The following is a 20,442-nucleotide window of genomic DNA, read 5'->3' as shown; positions in this document are numbered from 1 at the left end:
GCAGCAGCAAACCCATCTGCCCTGTGCCTGCTCCTCACAGCTCGCTAGTCAGTCGGGCAATGACGAGAGAACACAGGACGTGTTAAATATAGGCAGCTTTATCTCTTCTACCAAATGGTTGGTGCTTCTCATCTGATTGCTGTATTTTGATTATGAGAGCTGTTTTTTGATGTTGTAAGTAAAATCAAAATTTTCTACTTCTCTTTTAAGAATTTCCAGCAGTTTAGTTTCAGAGCGGCCTGAGACTGCAAGGTGAACTGTTAAAAAAAAATTGCTACTATTTATAACCACTTATCTGCTTGAGACAGGATTTTATTTTTGAAATCACCCAACGACAACAACAAAATCCACAGGAATAAATTGTAAGCTAAGTCTTCTCTAAGACTGCAGTTGTCACCTACAACCCCCAGTGTCGAGATTTTTGTTTCTTCCTTTAGTCTATCATGTTCACCAAAGCAACCCTATTGTTCTGGATTGAATTTTTTAATAAGCAATTATTAAAAACTTGAATTTAAATAAATATACATGTATTTAAGTACAGGCGTTTAGAATAAGCTTCCTTATTTTTATTTTTTAAGTTCTGCTACTGAAAATCATTTGAAAATCATTCCTCTAGCCTAGAGGCTCGTAAACTTTTTCTTAAGGAGCCAGATAGTAAATATTTTAAACTTGGAAGGCCAAAATTCAAAATTGAGGATATTATGTAGGTACTTATATAACCACCTAAAATGCAACCATTTTAAAAACATAAAAACCATTCTTAGTCTGTGAGGCATACAAAAATAGGCAGTGGGCCAGATTTGGCTTGTGGGCTGTAGTTTGTGGATGTCTGCTCTAGCCCAATACCCCTCTTTATAGGTGGAGAAATGCCTAGCGGAATTGAATTTCTTGTGGTCCGCAGAGACTGTGGCAGCACGGAGAGGCCAGGGACTGCAATTAGGTCTCTGAATTGGTGGAGACTGTTAATGGATGGAATCGGTGGATTGTTAGAGAATAACCTAGGAAGGAGAGAGACACCATATAAACAACAAAAGACCCCAAAACTGTAATTGAAGACAAAACTATATAGACACGATTATATAAATTCTCACTGTATAAAACGACCATGTTTAGCAGTTTTTTTACTTTCCCAATAACATACTAAACTCCATTTTTTTTTATGCAAAGGAAAACTTCTTATCAATACCACACAATCTCAGCAACTATAAATTCCAGAAGGCTAGGAACTGTGTGTGTGTATATATACAGATATATAACTTCACACATATATATAACCTCACAACTTTATGTCCTGATATACAGGTTGGATGTTAGTGATGTGATGAGGAATCACATAGCAGAAAATTAGTTTGCTCCTGGTAGGAACAAGCTCTCTTTTGTATTCTTTAAATAGGCCTTCTAAGGAACTGGGCATAGACCTATTGCTGCTCAAACATCTTTTAACATCTCTGGATCATCAAAATTCAGGTTAAAGAGAAAGAATCATGTATGTGGTGGTTAATTTTATGCGTCTGCTTGGCTAGGCTACGGCTTCCACGGTTCTGCCAAATACTAGTCTACTTGCTATAATGTAATGTGATATGATGTGATATAATGTAATTACTTCCCATAATGTAATCCAATGAATGTAATCAATCGATCTCTTGACAGGCGGTTTCCTTAGGGTGTGTTCTGCCTCCAGACAATAAATAGATATTTTGGTAGAACTCTATCTTCACTTCTCCCTCTTTTTGTCCCCTGACCTATGGATATTGGGTCGCAAGCCTGCAAAAGTCTCCCTCCTCCCTGCCACTTGACCTGTAGATTTTGGACTTACCAGCTCTAACAATAAATCATGTGAGTCAATTCCTTGCTGTAAATAAGTAAATCTCTCTGTGTCTCTCTGTCTCTCTCTCTCACTCTGTGTGTGTGTACCTGTCACTGGTTCTGTTTCTTCAGAGAACCCTAAGACAAACCATTTACCCTAAGTTTACCATGTAGATTGTATGACTAGATAACTTAATAGTAGGTGAGAATAAGTTCTCTCTTTATAGAACCATTCCAGCTATTAAAGGAAGAAAGAACGGTAGATTTAGAATATTACCATTTGCAACTTCTAAAGAATCATGAGATCTAGACATTTATTATCAACATCTGCTAGCATCAGAAACAGAGAGACAAACATTACATGCCTCCCACTGAAAAAACACGACATGCCTCTGTTCAAAACCCAGACTGTGGGAAAACCTCATGGGACAAATGATCCAGGTGTTGTTTATTTTTTAAAAGCAAATATATAAAACAAGGAAAATAAAAGGTGGAGGCAGAATCTACAAAGAGAAACTTGGGAGATATGTAAAACAATACTTACTGTAGAAAATAGAAATATGGAACTTATAAGACTACTATAAAATGTGAAATTTAGACAAATAATTGATATTTGATGATCTAAAGGGATGATTATTAACTTTTTATGTGTGGTGATGGAATTTTTTTATTTTACTATTCTTATCTTTTAGAGCTACATACTAAACTATTTATGGATACATGATTTAATGTCTGCGTTTCCTTTAAAATAATCCAGCAGTAGTTAAGTGGGTAGGGGTATAACTAAAACAAGATTAGTCATGAGTTGGTAAGTATTGAAGCTAGATGATGAGTACAAGGAGATTCTAGTCCATGTACATTGTATACATTTGAAAGTTTCTATGATAAAATGCTTAAACAAGACAGCCAAGGGAATCCCCAAATCCAAGACATGATGAGACTGACACAGTAGTGCCCTACCAAATATTCTGGTAGTTTCAACAGGGAAGCATCAGCAAACCCAAAGCCTTCATAAAGAAGATTAGTTACATAAAATGCACAATTAAAATTGAATACATAATTCAATTTTAATACATAATTAAAAGAAAGAGAAATTTGCAAGATATACATTTTGAATATATTAGTGTTTTAAGGGTTACTTACTCAAAGGAGCACAGAATGTCCCAAAGCCTGGCTTTAGGAGTGAAGATCGCTTTCAGCTTGTTAAAGCTGAGGCTGTCAGATCTCCTTGCCCTTACCACTTCAGTGTTTGCCCTGGTCCATCTTCCAACTACCAGCACCTTTAACTCTTCACTGAGGGGCTTTCCTGGCAGCTGGAGCACTCTGTGCAAGGAGCAGGATGGAAGTGCTGGGTAATTAATGCCCCCTGGAAGCAGCTCTCAATCAATGACTGACAGAAGTTGGTGTATACATACCCTAGGTTCGTTCTTTCTCAGATGGTATACGTCTGAGGACTAGGATTGACGCTAACTACAAGAACTCCCCAAGTGTAATTACGCTTCTGCAATCTACAGTGGTAACTAGCTTCAGAACTTATCCTTAATTTGGTTCCCTCCTTCCCTTCCCTGCAGTCCTGCCTTTTTTTCCCCTAGAATCACTTTCCAAAGAAACTACTTGCTCTCAAATCCTTGTTCCATGGTCTGTTTCTTGAAGTTAAACCAAGACATACTTTTAATTGGCAAGTATCAAGCGAATGTGGGTTCTTCTACTGTTTTGGACTGGAGGATCTAGAATTTTAGCTATCCATCTTTGTTTCTGAGCGATAAATGTGTAGTAGTAGAAAGGTATAATAGTTTTGCTTTTTACGTTTGTTTAGTCCCTTCAGTGAATACTGAATTATGTCAAGTACAAGGAAGATCTAGAACAGTAGTTTGCAAACTTTCAAATACTTGACACTCGCTTAGATATCTTGTGAATCTGGATTCCTGGCCCCCACTTTCAGGGATTCTGATTTAGGAATCAGATTTATTATTAATATTTGTGCACATTAAAATATTAGAAATACTTATGTCAGAGTTCTGAGGATCCCCCTTTGAAAAACACTAACCTAGGTGCCAAAGTTTTCATTATTTTTAAGGTATTCTATATGCCTGTAAGAACACTTGAGCTGGTTCTGATGACAATCACATGTCTTGATTTCCCAAGTCTGTACTGCTAATACTAAAACCTAAATCTAATTTTAATCTGATTCAGATGGTGTGTTACTATTCCTGTCTGCTTTTCTGTGAAGGTAGGCATGGGAAGTGCACTCTGGAGGGTGTGGTGAACAGAACTCTAGCAAAGGTCTTAAGAATGCAGTTCTCCACCCCCCACTTTTTTCTTGTGTGCCTCAGCCATGTGTCCTTTTGAATTCCTTTGTGCCTAGTTAGGAGTTGAGGGTAGAAAGCATTCTTGAGAAATCACATAGCTAACACTGATTCTTGCTTATGACTTGTGTTTAATCTAGTCTTCTAGCCCAAAGAAGATTCAGAGCTAAGACCACAGGGGCCCAAGAAAGTATTATCCTCCCATATTTTGCATCCTGCACAATATCCTTATAGTAACTTCCAAACAAATGACCACTTTAAAATTCCTATGGAATTTCATTCATGAGGGCCAATTTACCTTTTCAATTAGTTCACACAATTTATTTAGATTTAGCGTTTCCTCTATTCCTAGAGCTCCACTTGGCTTCAGCAGGCAAATAATTGCTGCTTCTGCTTTATTGGTATAGCAATGTTATCTTCTTTGCTCAGTCTATTTTATGACTATCCAACTCCAGAATTAATGTATTAGGACTTTCTTTCTTTGGCACAATAGCACAAAATGGTTGGAGCTTTAGAATGCACAATTTCCTGCAGTGTGTTTTTGCAGACATGTAAAATATACTCCAGAATTTGCTAAAGATACTAACTTGTTACTGGATACAAATTGACTCAGAAATGTCTTAAACTGTTTAAATTCTATTTGTCTCAGAAGATTAGCTCCTGCCATTTGCTCCCCATAGCAGCACACACAAAAGTTAAGCACCTGGATTCCCAGGGAAACTCTAAGGGGCAGTTCTACTCTGTCCTATAGGGTCGCTATGAGTCAGAATCAACTCGAGGGCAGTGGAGTGGATGAGTAGGTATGAATCCGGAAACTCGGATGCAATAATACTCTTGTAAACACTTCAAAGCTTCCAAAAATGCAAATTTAAGGTCATTTACATGCGATATTACAATGAATGTTCCATCAAGAGCAAGGAGTTCTAACTTGATTATTCTTCCTAGAGTATTTATTGTGCTATTTCTAGAAGGGGGAAAAAAAAAAAGACAAAGGAATTCCCCCAGATCAGTGCTCTCAAATACTTTGTTCCTGGGATCTCATTACATTCTTAAAAATTAATGAGAATACCAAATACTGTATTAGAAATTAAAAATGAGAAAAATTTAAATATTAATTTATTTAAAAAATAATAAAGGTATTAACATAAATATTTAAGTAAATAACAACATTTTCCAAAACAACAAAAATTTGTGTAAAGAGTGGTAGATAAAAAAAAAAAAGTCCTTCCTTCCCAGAAGTAATTTTCTTTTGAAAACCATAAAACCTGACTTTGAGCTCTAATGAAAAACTTGCTTTATTCTTAGCTCACTGGATTTAAGTAATAATCCACTGCTGGATGTGGCAGCCTTAAAATGAACTATAAACTGTGCCTGTCTCACTCACTGAAGATGCAGAGCCTGGGACAGAACATGCAATTTGCTAAGCCTTGGCCATGTTCCCTTGACAATACCCTGAGAGGTGTGGTACCTAACCTCTGCCACATCCTAGTATAATATCCCGATGTTTAATAATAGTCATAACAGAAAAAGAAAGACCTATAATCACCCTTCTTGTATTTATTTTGTAATGATAATGTAGTTATGAAAACTTAGGAAAATGAAGCGTGTGTGTAATACCCATGTGTCAATAAGCAATACATTGATACTTAAGAGAGCAGCACAATAAATTCTGTAAACGTTCTGAAATCTAGTTGTCTCTTTGTTAATTAAAAAGTGAGTCTTAAAGCTTAACACTCAGAACTGGACGTATTGGGCAATATAAAATAACATATTATTAAAAACTGTTATTAAAATTAATTTCACCCATTTGCTTTTACTCTTCTAAATGAGTCTACTAGAAAGCTTAAAATTACATATCTGGTTTATGTTATATTTCTATTGGAGAGCACTGATATATAGGCTAGGAAAGGAAACTAAGTAATTAACAGGGCTTGAAAAGTAAAAAAATGGGAAGGAAGGTGGCACATGAATTTTACGTTTCATAAGAGAAAATGATGAGTTGGCCCATAAGAATATTTTAGGAACTAGTGAAATGAGAAAAAAAAAATACTTCTTAGTTTAAATTCAGATTGGTGATTAGCAGCTCTCTGAAAATTGTGCAGCCCACTGTCTAACCATAGATTATTACTCCCTAAACAGAAAAAGAAAAAAAAAAAAACTTCACATCATAAATAGTACCTCTTTCTTTGTAACAGCTTGATTGGGGGTTTTGCCTCTCTAAAAGACTATCACAGGAGCCCAGAGGAGATGGAAGAATGGAAGCTTTAGTTCTGAGAGTATTGCCTCTACACCCTTTCACAAGTGACAGCTTGTGTCTCCTTTTCTTCTCTAAGTGCAGTGATGGTTTAGACAAGTGGAGTATCTCATGGTCATATAAATCTATAGAAAAGAAATGTTATATGTGTGCTGACCTTAAAGAAATCAAGTATTTTAAACACTTTATTATGAAGAATTTCAAATTTACCCAAAGTAGACAGGATAAAAAAAATAGTACAATAAAACTCCATATTCCCATTACCCAGCCCCAATAGATATCAATATGTGTTCAGTGGGGCCCCACTCATACCTCCATCCCCATGCACTTAGAATGGCCCTCCACCCCCACTATGCATTCTTTTGAATTCCAGACATCATGCCATTTCACCTATAAATACTTCAGTATGTATTTTTGGAAAAAAAGAAAAGCCCTCAAAATAAAACACAGCCACAATGCCATTATCACATCAAAAAAAGAAATTAGTAATTCCTGGAGAGCATCCAATATCAGGTCAGTTAAAAAAAAGAGAAGATTTAATTAAAACTCTTCAGTGGCGATTGACTCAATGTAGATTAAAATTAGGCCCTGAAATTTAAACAGTTTCATAATCTGCTCTAAGTAATTATCTTTTCATATTTCAGTATGTGAACTTTGTGCTTATTTCTGAGGAAATAAAAATTTAATTAGTTATCTTACTATGTCTCTATGATTATAATCTTCTTAAGCTTTATAAAATAAAAATACTTTTTAACACAATACATCCCTTAGAAACAAACCAAATTACCACTATGATTACTAACCACTAGATGCCAGAGTTGCTTCACACAAACGAAAACAACTCAGCCTTGATCTGTCAAGAAAAAATGATAACATTCAAGATATCACAGTAAAATACTGAATCAAAATGTCAGAACCATCCTAAACTTGATTACAGCTTGTAAGCAGAAGTGTATGTTGAATCATTTTATTTAAACACTTTCCTTTAACTTCCATAACTACGACATACACACCCCTCCTTTTAACACATTTGTGCCTTTTTCTGACTTTAAAGCTATTAGTCTTAACTCTTACCAATCAGTGAAAACACTCGATGTAGTATCCTCAAAACAAAACAAAACAAAACAAAACACCAAACCCACTGCCACTGAGTTGATTCCAACTCGCAGGGAACCCATAAGGCAGAGTAGGTTTCCAAGGCTGTAATCTTTATGGAAGCAGACTGCGACATCTTTCTTCCGTGGGCTGGCTAGCAGAGTTAGCAGCTGGGTGCTTTAACAATTGATCCACGGGGCCTCCAATACCCTCTAAGCAGTCAGCTAAATGGCTCTCTACTAAGTGTGCCAGACTTGGTCTTGGGGTGGTTCACGTTAATGTCATTCTAAAGCCAAGGACACAACCCCTACAAGAAGAGCTATGCCTTTCTTCACTGTGAACCCAGGATGCCTGATGTTCTAATAGCTTCAACTCAGAGAAAGCGGCAAATGATTCCTCTGCTATAACACCCAAATATAGACAGGCTCAGAATTGTTAAAGGATTTGGGGAGAAGAAGGAATTAGTTTTGTGATTTTCTCTCGAAACTACTGTAATCTTAGGAGGTCAAACACTTTTAGCCAGAGATATTACAATTACTTATATTTCTGTATTTTCTCCTGTAGTGTACAGATCTAAATCTTCCTGTATTTTAGTATGAGTTTATTGTATTTATTTCTTTTTAATGATACTGTTTCCACACAAAATTGTCCCTTATCACCTTGTCCTAATATTTTTTTTCTTAAATTCATCTTAGAATTTATTACTTTAGTCTTTGTTTTAATAAAATACATAGTCCTTGGTAGATAAAAAAAAAATTTCCCAGAAAACCATCTACCCTAAAAGTCATGTATCTTCAAAATTAAAGTTAGTATGAGAAAATTACTTCACTGGCTTTGGGAAATACCAAATAAATAACTACAGGAATCTCAATAAATACAAAATTAAACTCAGAAAAAATCTATCCCGAAGCTCCTACATATTACAGATGAGGGAGACGTGCAGAAACTGTGATGGAAGAAGAAGAAAACACGTTTATCTTTTTCTTCTATTCCAAAGTGATAGGGTCACTTCAATGATGTTTTAAGTGCTTTTCCTTATTCCACCTTTGTTTCCCCCTAGTTTTTTTCTTCCCATAGGCTCAAGAGTGGTCCTTGTAAAACATAAATAAAAATTCTATCACTACTGTGCTCAACATCTTCATTGTCATCAGAATAAAAGCCAACCCTTTTACAAATATTTTTACAAAGGCCTAAATCTGCAGTGTCCAATATGGTAGCCACACGTGGCCACTGAACATTTAAAATACAGCTAATCTAAATTGAGATGTGCTATTAGTCTGCTGGCATGATAATAGTTTAGATATATTGAGTTGAATAAAATAATTACTAAAATTAATTTCACCTATTTTTAAAAATGTGGCTACTGGAAAAATTTTAAATTACATGTCTTGTATATGTGGTTAGCATTATAAATCTATTGGACAGCACTAGCTTAAATAATCAGCAAACGACCAGCCCTCTCCCATTCCCAACCCACACTGGCCTCTTTGCTGTCCCTCAATATGCCAAATCCACCTCAAAGCCTTTGAATTAGCTATTACCTCTTTCTGGAAAATCTTCCTTTAGACATCCTCATGATTGGTTTCCTTACTTTCCTCTGTTCTCTGCTAAAATTATCAGAAAGAACTCTGACCAATTTAAAATGACCTCACCCAACACATACATATACCCACTATCTCTTTCACTCTAATATTTTTTCAAGGCACTTATCACCTGCTATATATCTATTTATTTTAATTCTATAAATACATTGCATACACACATATGTGTGTGTGAGTGCGTGTGGTGTGTAATCTCCTTTTAGTAAAATATAAACCTCATGTGGTCAGGGGTTTTGTCTGCTTTGTTTATCACTGTTTCTCTAGAATGGTACCTGGTTTATGATAGATACTAAGTAAATACTTGTTAAATAACTGAAATGATGAAATATAAAAAATATGTAAGATGATATCTAAGAAATTTTATAATGAGGGAGGGGATTGGAAAAGGAGAACACTTCCTCTTGTCTACAATGAACTACCCCTGGAAACCCTGGTGGCATAATGGTTAAGAGTCTGGCTGGTAACCAAATGGTCAGCAGTTCAAATCCACCAGGCGCTCCTTGGAAACCCTCTGGGGCAGTTCTACTCTGAACTATAGGGTTGCTATGAGTCGGAATCGACTTTAACAATGAACTAGACATCGTGCTAAGCACTAACATAAGATATCTTAAGAAATCCTCACAGAAACTTGTTTACAGATGAGAAAACGAAAGCTCAGAGAATTTAAAAAACTTGGTCAAAGTCACATAGCTTGTATGGGACATCATTTCAATACCCTTCATTTTATTTCACTGTCTCCTAGTCTTTCTTGACTCGCAGACTAAATTAGATGGCACTAGTTTTTTTTTTTTTTTTTTGTAACTACTCTCTCAGAGTATTCTGCATTTTCCCTTCGTATCATTCACCACAATTACGGTAGCGTGCTGTTTAATGTCTGTCTCCTCCATTGCACTATAAGCTCCATGATGAGAGGCAGTGAATATCTTACCAGCATCTCCATGTCCAGAGCATCTACCTTGTCTAATGCTAACCTCTCATAAGTTTGTTGAATTAATGAATAAAGATAACTTTATTCCAAAATATTCTAAACAGTTAATGAGTAGTTTATTTGTGCCTGATGAGAATAACGCATTTTGTAGATCAACTACATGAATGGCATTAGAATAAAGCCATTCATTAGACAGATGCAGAACAGAGTATGCTCTTGTGTGGGTAGACTATTTGTTCTTCATTATTGACCTATATAATGAGAAATTCTCTGGAACTGTGTTGTCCAATATGGCAGCCCCTAGGCACACAAGACTATTTAAATTAAAAATAATTACAATGAAATAAAATTGAAAATTCAGTTCCTCTGTAGAATATATGCCCTCTAAACTCAAGGGCTTTGTCTGTTTTGTTTATTGCTGTTTCTCTAAAACAGTACCTGGGTTATGATAGCTACTAAATAAATATTTTAGTAGAACATTTCTATCGAGCACATTTCAAGTACTCAATAGTCACATATGGCTAGTGGCTCCTTTATTGAACCAAAAAAAACCCCAAACCCATTGCCTTCAAGTTGATCCCGGCTCATAGCTACCCTACAGGACAGAGGAGAACTGCCCCATAGGGTTTACAAGGAGCAGCCGGTGGATTTGAACTGCTGACTTTTTTTTGGGTTAGCAGCCAAGCTCTTAGCCACTGTGCCACCAGAACAGAAAAGATAAAGAATATTTCCATCATCTTTCAAAGTTCTATTGAACAGCACTGTTCTAGAAAGTTTAAAATTTCCTTAGGGATGTATATTTTTTAATCAGAAGGGGGCCATATGTTGGATTAGTTTTGTAGTCTAACTAAAATTCAACTTAGACTAAAATGAAGAAAAAGAGTCCAAGAATCTCTATTCCCAAGTGTCTCTGGGAAACACCTAGACATGGAAAAGGAGCTTCATTCTCCAGCAGATGAAATATTAAGTCAGACATGCTCACGCACAGCCAGTGGCTGACTGATGTGGAAAGAACCACTCCTCCAAAGGCTCCCGGCAGGCCTACTGTTCCAGGGACGCTGCCAGCACCTTGCTGGATTGGGTTGGGTCTTAATGCCATTCAATACCATCTCTTTGCACTGATGTATAAAACAGAAGACTGATATTTGAGGAAGAGGAAAGGCTTTGGGACACCAAATGCATCCCAGGCTATAGTTAGACACAACCTTTAAAGAGAAATTTTTGACATGTCTTCTTCGAAATGTCACATAGTTTCAGGTAATTTCTTCATAAGGTAACCTATGATAATTTTGGCCAATAAAATGGCCAATACAATTTAACTTTTGTGAGAATCTGTTGTTGGAGATTTTTCCTGCCTCAGAGAAGGCATAAAAATTTCCTGTCATTGCCTCAGAAAATAAAAGGGTTTATAGGCAAGAATAAAAATACTTTCTAAGCCCTCCTTTTTTTTTTTTTTTTGATAAGAATTTTATTAGTTTGGATCTTCCAGTTGTTGGGTGTTGGCAACATAAATTTGTTCACATCTCTCCATCATATGCCAGTCCTACTGGGCCAATCTTCACTGAGCCTGAAAAGAATTCCTGGCTCTTACTCTAGACAAGAGACAAGCAGGAGAGCTGAGTAGGGGATCACTAGGCAGCCTTACATTTTCCAGCTCAACAGGTGGAGAACAAGGGTTTTTTATATGTACTTTGGGGATTTAGCCCTCACTCACCATCTCTTCTCCAGCATTTCGGGATAGGTGTTTCCAATCCCTCCGAGATTTTCTTTGAAGAGATACCCAGTAACAATAGTGCTTCTGTGTTCGACTGGAGAGGGTGGTAAAGCATGCAGGTAGAGACTGGGGAGTTAGCTGTACTCGGAGATGTGCTAGGATGGGACAGACCGTTTCCTGACATATGAACGCGATAAGCACTGGAGAGGGAAGGCGCAGAGTGGGCGCGGTGAATGGAACCGAGAAAGGGCAGAAAACGCTAAGAGTGGAGGGCAGGAGGACCTGGGGCGGGGCAGAGTGGGGAAGGGTCACGCCAGGACGTTACGGGCAGTGGGCCCGTGGAGGGGGAGATGAAGGTGATTGTCAGGGGCTCGGGGACCCGAGGTCCACCTATGAGGTCATTGGAGCCGACGCGACGGGAGGCGGGCAGTGTAGCCCCTGGACGCTGGGTGCCGAGAGGCCGGCGGAGGGGCGGGACAGGACGGGAAATGGAAAAGAGAGTAAGGGCCCGGGGAGGAGGGACGAGGGGGCGTCGGCCCTGGAAGCCGGAGGCGGCCCGACAGGGATCGTTTCCTTCCGGAGGGGAGGCCGGCTCTGGACCGAGGCGCAGACGGGGGCCGTCCAAGGGCGGGTGACGGGGAAATACCGCGGCCCGCGCTTCCCGGGGCTGGCAGCCTTGGTGCTTGCGCCTCCTCCTCTGGGCCAGTCCGGAGCCCGGCGGCGGGGGGAGCGGGAGGCGGGGAGCGAGGGCGGGAGCTGGGAAGGAGGGAGGAGGGAGGGACCAGGCGCGCCAGTGACAGGGTGGCAGCCTAGGAGCGGACGCGTTGCCGCCGCCGCCGCTCCACCTCCTCCTCCTGCAGCTCCTCTTGCTGCCGCCACCGCCACCGCCGCCGCCGGGAGAAGTTTCACTCCCGACCCTTGCTCCGAACCCCGGCCCTGAGCAGAGCTGGGAGAGCGGCCGGCAGCTGCAGCTGGCGGCGGGCAAGGCGTCCGGAGCGCTCCGACCCTGAGCCGGCGTCGGCGCCTAGGCGGCGGGCTGCGGCCGGGGCTAGGGGCGCGGAGGCGGAGGAGGGGCGGGTGTGAGCAAGAGGACCCGCGCGCAGCACAGCGGCCACCCAGCGAGCGTCTGTGCCTGGGGCAGTCGCGATGGCCGTGCGCTCCCGCCGCCCGTGGATGAGCGTGGCGCTGGGACTGGTGCTGGGCTTCACCGCCGCGTCCTGGCTCATCGCCCCCAGGGTGGCGGAGCTGAGTGAGAGGAAGAGACGCGGCTCCAGCCTCTGCTCCTACTACGGCCGCTTGGCCGCTGGCGCCGGCGCGCAGCAGCCGCTCCCCCAGCCCCAGCCCCAGCCCCGGCCGCAGCCCGAGCTGTCGCCGCCCCCCGCGCTCCAGGGGTTTCAGGGGCAGCAGCTACCCGGGACAGCACCCGGGGCTACCAGTTTTCGGAGCAGTCCCTGGCAGCAGCCATCTCCGCTGCAGCAGCGGCGGCGGGGACGGGAGCCCGAGGGCAACACGGGGCTCCCTGGCGCCCCAGCGGCGGAAGGGGATCCCGAGGAAGAGGACGGGGGCGCGGCTGGACAGCGGCGAGGCGGCCGACCCAGGAGTAGCCAAAACGGCAGCGGGGACGGGGGCGCTGCCGCCCCAAGCGTCAGACCCCGGGATTTCCTGTACGTGGGGGTGATGACCGCGCAGAAGTACCTGGGCACTCGCGCCTTGGCGGCGCAGCGAACCTGGGCGCGCTTCATCCCTGGCCGCGTGGAGTTCTTCTCCAGCCAGCAGTCCGCCAACGCCGGACTCAGCCAACCCCCGCCACCCTTGCCTGTCATCGCGCTGCCGGGGGTAGACGACTCCTATCCGCCTCAGAAAAAGTCCTTCATGATGATCAAGTATATGCACGACCACTACCTGGACAAGTATGAGTGGTTCATGCGCGCAGACGATGATGTCTACATCAAAGGTGACCTCCCGGCGCCGGCTGTCCCGCGTGCACGCCTCTCTGATTCCCTTCTCTGCAACCAGCCTGGTCCCCGCCCAGCCCCCGCGCTACTTCTCTGCCAGCACGTGCTCCGCACTCCCGGAGCCCCCGGCCCGCCGACCCCATCCCTCGCATCTACCCACCATTCCTAGGCCGCTCCTCGCCTCCTGTACTCTGGACCCTTCTCACACCTGCCCAGCCTCCCTCACGCTTGCTGTTTTAATTTACGCGGAGCGCTTTCCCCATTTTTTTTTTTTTTTTTTTTTTTTTTTTTTACCGTGTAGGGAGGTGTGGAAAGGGACCCTAGAGCTAAACCGAAGGCCATGCTCACCCTGTCCTTCTCCGAAAGCCCCCTGTGGTGGTAGTTTCCCAGATCGGTCCAGAGGGGTGTGTCTTCGGTGGGGGAAGGGAAGACCGAGGATGCTGGAGAGAGCGAGACTGGAGATCTGGTTTTCTTTCTTTATTCCCCCACCCTTTTGTTTCAACTGGATCTAGCGCAGTTTTGGAACTGGTGAGATTGAGGGAGGAATCGTCTTCGCTGTCCCAGGCTCTTCCCTGTGCGTTTCTGTCGTTTCCGCACCGCTTCGGGCTTAGCTCCTTCCAGCTACCGAGCCTCCTCCCCTGCCCCCCCCCCCCATAAAGCCCCAAGTGGATGGGCGTTTTGTCAGGAATTGGCGGTGGGGAAGAGAGAATCGCCCTCGAATTATCGTGGGAGCTCCAAACGGTTTTAGCAGGCACCTTATGGGGCAGTTCTTCTCTGTCCTATAGGGACAGCAGTGGGTTTGGTTTTTTGGTTTAGTGTTGGATCCTTTTGCGATCATCTTAGTGGCTTCTGAGATAACCGGAAGCTGGACGTCCTTCCCAGAACCATAAGCAGCCACAGCTTGAGAAAACTTTCTTGACTGGTTTAAAAGAGGCGCGGTCCTTTACCCTTGAGTGTGGGCGGCTGTGGGGAGAGAATTTCTAAACGCAGCAGGAGCGAAGTTCCCCAGGGCAGAAGAGTAAGTCTTTCCAGGTCAGCCAGTTGCCCAGATGCAGAGAGATGCAAGGGAAGTAGCAGGTTGTACTAAATGAGGGCTCTCTGTGCTTCCCACATTCCCTGGCTTCTTGATCAAAGGGGTCCAGTCCTTCCTTAGTTTATGCCTCTCCACTGGTAGCCTCCTAGCTTTCTCCTTATCCAGGTGGTATGCTCCACTTGACTAAAAAAAAAATCTGTGTCATTTTGGCACAAGAGTGAGTGTAGAGTTGTTAAGTAGAGATTTCTTGGGTTTTGTTTCGGAGGAGAGAAATCACCATAGGACTGTGGATATAGAAAATACTGATAATTGGATACAAAAATAATGATTTGTTACAATAGCATTTCTAATGCTTGCAGTTTAGGGTTTATTCAAAGAAAAATCTTTCACAACCTTATAATCTCCATGCTGTCTGTGTCCCCGTAAAATCACAAAGGTTTCCTGTGGGAAGTTTGCTACACTTTGCAGAGAATTTCTAAAACGTATTAACAGCGTGAACTACAGTACCGTCATTTGTCTTATTGCTTTGGAAGACTGTCCTTTAGAACACTGAAATGTCAAATTCTTTCCATTTCTATTAAGAATGAAATGCACTTTGTAGTAAAAATCCGATAGTAGTCAACTGAAATTCACTGATATCCGGGGGGCTCGGCACATGATCGAGATAAGGACTTCAGATGCCGTGCTCATCAAAAATGATCAAAAGATACTGACTGAATATAAAGGTGCTTCTCTACTAATTCCAGTGTATCGCTTTCTGGAATACTGAATGCTTCTGAATTGTTTTAGCCACACATTTTTACTTTTAAATTGTCTTACCAAATAAACTTACAAACTGGAAGTGAAATGAATTAAAATACTTCATTTTAAACAAATGTTTATTTTTTTCTCAGAAGGTGCCTTCCAAAGTTAAATTTCCAGATAACCCCAAATAATCTTTTTCTCCCTCACCTTTCCCTCTATGTGTGTGTGTATGTATGTAATGCTTATGTTTTTTGGGTTATATATGATTGAAATTTAGTTAAAGACAGAACACTAAACTAAATCAGTTATCAGGAAAAATAACCACTGGCTATCAACAATCTGCCAAATCAATGCTAAATGTAATATTTTCAGGGAATTTTATTGTTATCTTAAATGTGTGAAGAAACCTGTTCATCTTTATTCTCCTTGTCATTATTTAATCTTAAAAAAAAAAAACCCTGAGATTGTTAGACTCATTAAGGCTTTGCAGTGATCTTAACCAGAAAATTGATAAAATTTTATTGTGACTTAGTTATAAATTAGTATTTTTTTTAAAAGAATAGAATATTGGGGGGAGTTTTTCTTTCCAATTGTATAAGACTTACGGGGGGTCTAATGGAAGTTCTGTCCATTACTTTGTACATTAAATACTGAAAAAAAAAAAAAACCAAACCCGTTACCGTCGAGTCGATTCCGACTCATAGCGATCTTATAGCACAGAGTAAAACTGCCCCATGTGGTTTCCAAGGAGTGCCTGGTAGATTTGAACTGCCGACCTTTTGGTTAGCAGCCGTAGCACTTAACCACTATGCTCCCAGGGTTTCCTGTACATTAAATATGATTACAAAATTAGGAAAAGGAGTGACTGTTGCTTTTCTTTTTGTAGGTGATAAATTAGAGGAATTTCTTAGATCACTGAATAGCAGTAAGCCCCTCTACCTGGGACAGACTGGTCTGGGGAATATTGAAGAACTTGGAAAGTTGGGGCTGGAGCCCGGGGAAAACTTCTGTATGGGAGGACCTGGCATGATCTTCAGTCGAGAAGTTCTCAGAAGGATGGTGCCGCATATTGGTGAATGCCTTAGAGAAATGTATACGACTCATGAGGACGTGGAAGTGGGAAGATGCGTTCGACGTTTTGGTGGGACTCAGTGTGTCTGGTCTTATGAGGTAAGCCTTGAACTGAGATGAAAATATTCCCTATTACAGGTGTGTATCATTTCATAGTCTGGGGCAATGGTTTAATGTATTATCTCTGTCTTTCGTTTGAAAATGATACAAGTCAGTCGTGAATCAAAGGTGATTGTGGGAGACACCTCTCTTATTAGACCTATCCAAACTTTTTTATTGGAGAGACCAATGATTTTAGCAACACGTATATGATCACATTTCTGGAAGATGCTGTTTTCCCCCTTATCTCTTTTAGTGGGCTTGTATACACATGTATCCATTTCTTGTCTCTTAAAAGAGAACTGCTTTTATTTTCTTGGGCTATAGCTTTTGGTATTTTTCTTTTTCTCTTTCCTCTCTTTTCTTTTTCTTTCTTTCAGCTTGGTATGTAATTATATCTCTTTGTTTTCAAATAGCTGAAATTTAAATTTCCTGTGAAGAGTTTCATGTGGGAAATTTGACATATCTTTTTAAAGAGCATAGGAAAAATTAACTGATAATGTCTCACTTATGATTGCTTTATTCACACAATTTGAACCACTCTTTCTGTGTCAGATCTTGTTGGGCATGTAAAAGAATAAGTTATCTGGAGGAAATACAGAAGTTTTGATGGTTTTTAAGTAACTGCTTCATGTTTTAACTAGAATTTATTTATGCCTGCTTTTTTGCCATTTTCTGAGCAGTGACTGTTATTTAAATCATCTAAGTTGTGAACTGTCGTTCTTATTGCAGTAATTAGTCTTATGAGAAACTCTGGGATTTTCCTTCAAAAATTGCTTTTGAAAAGAAACGCAATTTTATTTAAAATAGTTTCCGTAAAAGATAATCTTAGTAAACATTAGTCATTTAAATAGTATATTGCAGTTTTCAGTGTAGTCTTGTTTTCAAGTGTTTGAAGTTTAATATTATCTTAGCTACCCAGTGCATACCTTTGCAAATTATGATTTTACTCATTTATCTTTTCAATTTTTCTATGTCACTTACTATAGAGGAAACATTTTATGAAAGCTTGTTCCCTGTGAAATCATTGTGCTTTAAGATTACAAAGAGCCATTCATTCATTTTTGTTTTAGAAGTATAATCCCCCTTTAGTTAATTTTGCTTTCAATTTTATACTTTGTGATCTTTGCATTTTGGGAAAATATTCTGTGTATTTATTAGAGAAAGTAAAATTATTAATAAATAGTTATTTGGCATGCTTGCTGTCTTAGTTATCTAATGCTGCTATAACAGAAATACCTCAAGTAGGTGGCTATTACAAACAGAAATTTATTTTCTCACAGACAAGGGGGTGCTGCTGGTTTAAAATCGGAAGAGGTGTGTGTCAGGGTTGTATCCTTTCACCATACTTAGTCAATCTATATGCTGAGCAAATAGACAGAGAAGCTGGACTACATGAAGGTGAATGCAGCATCAGGATTGGAGGGTGATTTATTAACAACCTGAGATATACAAATGGCACAACCTTGCTCGCTGAAAAGGAAGAGGATTTGAAGCACTTACTGATGAAAATTAAAGACAACAGCCTTCAGTATGGATTATACCTCCACATAAAGAAAATAAAAATCCTCACAACTGGGCCAATAAACAATATCATGATAAATGGAGAAATATTGAAGTTGTCAAGGTTTTCATTTTTACTTCGATCAACAATCACAATCAACACCCACACAAGCTGCAGTCAAGAAATCAAACAGCGTATTTCATTGGGCAAGTCTGCTGCAAAAGACTTCTTTGAAGTGTTAAAAAACAAAGATGCCGCTTTGAGAACTAAGGTGCTCCTGATTCAAGCCATGGTATTTTTAATCCCCTCACATGTATGTGAAAGTTGGACAGTGAAAAAGAAAGACCAAAGAATTGATACATTTGAATTATGCTGTTGGCGAAGAATATTGAATATACTACGAACTGCCAGAAGAATGAAGAAATCTATCTTCTAAGAAGTACAGCCAGAATGCTTCTAGAAATGAGGATGGTGAGACTTCATCTTACTTTGGACATGTTATCTGGAGGGACCAGTCCCTGGAAAAGGATATCATGCTTTGTAATATAGAGGGTCAGCAAAAAAGAGTAAGAGTCTCAAAGAGACTGCAAGAGTAGCCTCAAACATAGCAATAATTGTGAGCATAGCACAGGACTGGACATTTTCTTCTGTTATATGTTATATGTTCTGAGTCGAAACTGACTTGATGGCAGCTAACACCAACAACAATTGGAAGGTATACGATAAATATTCAATATAGAAAACACGTTCAGTTGGTTTAGTTTATATCAGGGTATTATTTTGCAGACATTTACTTTAAGCATAAGCAAAAAACCCTCATCATTAATTAAAAAGAAAGAGGGAAAATACTTGGTGCTTTATTGTCTTAACATTACATATAGTTTTAACAAATACTTTGATTAGATGCCCCCCCCCCATCAAGTTTCCAGTGACTCTGCTATGAAGGTATAATCCTCACCTATCCATTCTTGTCCAAGAGGACAAAATATGCTCAGGTGGCCTACAAGCTCAAGAATTGATTTAATATTTTTTTTATAATAAAGGTCTTTGTTACAGTTAACTAAAAGGAAAGTTATCATGGTTGTATACCCTCTTTGTTAAAGTAAATGGAATCTGAGATTCTTTCATTTACTCTTTTATTTAAAGAAGAGAAACAATAGGGACTCTTACGTATCATAACTTGATGACCACAACATTTTCCATAACTTTCACAATACATTTCAATTTAGACTGACACTTGTCCATAATTCAGGACTATATTCAGGATCTGTACGAAACAAATCATTTCACCTTTTTCCCAAGCATTAGAAAATATCATCTTCAAAAAGAATACTGCTTTCAAATGTTGATTTTATGTTTTGCTAAGGTATTATGTAGAATTTGCTTTGGAATTTCAGTCATTAAAAGAGTTACTTAAACTATATTTATTTTAAAGGAGGCATTTGTTTAATCCTAATCCAAAGTATCACAGTCTCATTTAAAGTAATTAAGGCAGATCTCATTGCCAAGGGACATATTAAACAGCTTATGTAAAGAAAATTAGTAAAAATAAATGTACATAAGAATTATATCTAAGCATTTTAATATTAGGGGTGTATTCTGTGTTCCATGAGGCACCTGAGCAGATCAATTCAGCACGGTCTAACTAGGGATACACAAATCCCATACATCACTTTCCGTGTCATCCATCTAAACAGCCATAATTTTGGCTGGATTTTAAGGTAGTAGAATGGTGTTCATCTGTGCTACTGTTCACACTGCACAGAAAGATTTATTTACACCACTCTGGGTTTGTGTCCTCTGTCGAGCTGAGATTTCATACCCAGTCATATAACAAGCTATGAAGTTGACCATTAGTTTTCTTTCCATGTGTCTTTTAAAAGAACCATTTGTGACAGGATTTTCTTAAAATTTTTAATTTCCCTTATCTGTACCTTTCTTGTATTTCCAAGACTTTGGCTTTTCTGCCTAATAAAAGTTCTTGCAGAGTTGAGAGCATTGTTACACAAGCCTGCTCATGGTTTTTGAGCCTGAATAGGTGAAACATTCATGATGGGATGTTATTTTTTAAAAAATCGTGAGTGGACTTACAGATTTTGTAGGAAGAGGGTTGCACAAAAATATGAAAATATATAGTCTCTTCAGTTTTCTTTGAATATAAATTATATTATTTTTATAAAAAACTGGGAATCTACTAGAATTCTTCTTTTCTGCTAAATTGAAGTGTATTTTCTCTGTGTTTTATACCCCATTAAGCATAACATTTACAGCAGAGAGAAAGTGAGAGAATAAATTTGAACTTGAGTGTGACTCTCCACTGTACCATTTATTA

The 20,442-nt window shown here is 39.9% G+C and overlaps 1 protein-coding gene across 1 annotated transcript in view; it reads left to right on the top strand.

Annotated features, from left to right (window-relative positions):
* The first annotated feature begins 12,464 nt into the window (after positions 1–12,464).
* Positions 12,465–20,442, top strand: part of CHSY3 (chondroitin sulfate synthase 3) — a 285,846-nt gene continuing 277,868 nt past the window's right edge. Inside the window, exons 1-2 of the mRNA XM_049873137.1 lie at positions 12,465–13,658; positions 16,323–16,606. Of these exons, the coding sequence (XP_049729094.1) occupies positions 12,851–13,658; positions 16,323–16,606 (1,092 nt within the window). The 5' untranslated portion in view covers positions 12,465–12,850. The remainder of the gene's footprint in view (positions 13,659–16,322; positions 16,607–20,442) is intronic.

This window comes from Elephas maximus, chromosome 2 (assembly GCF_024166365.1).
Source record: "Elephas maximus indicus isolate mEleMax1 chromosome 2, mEleMax1 primary haplotype, whole genome shotgun sequence".
Lineage (NCBI taxonomy): Eukaryota > Metazoa > Chordata > Mammalia > Proboscidea > Elephantidae > Elephas > Elephas maximus.
This window is presented reverse-complemented; position numbering and strand designations above follow the sequence as displayed.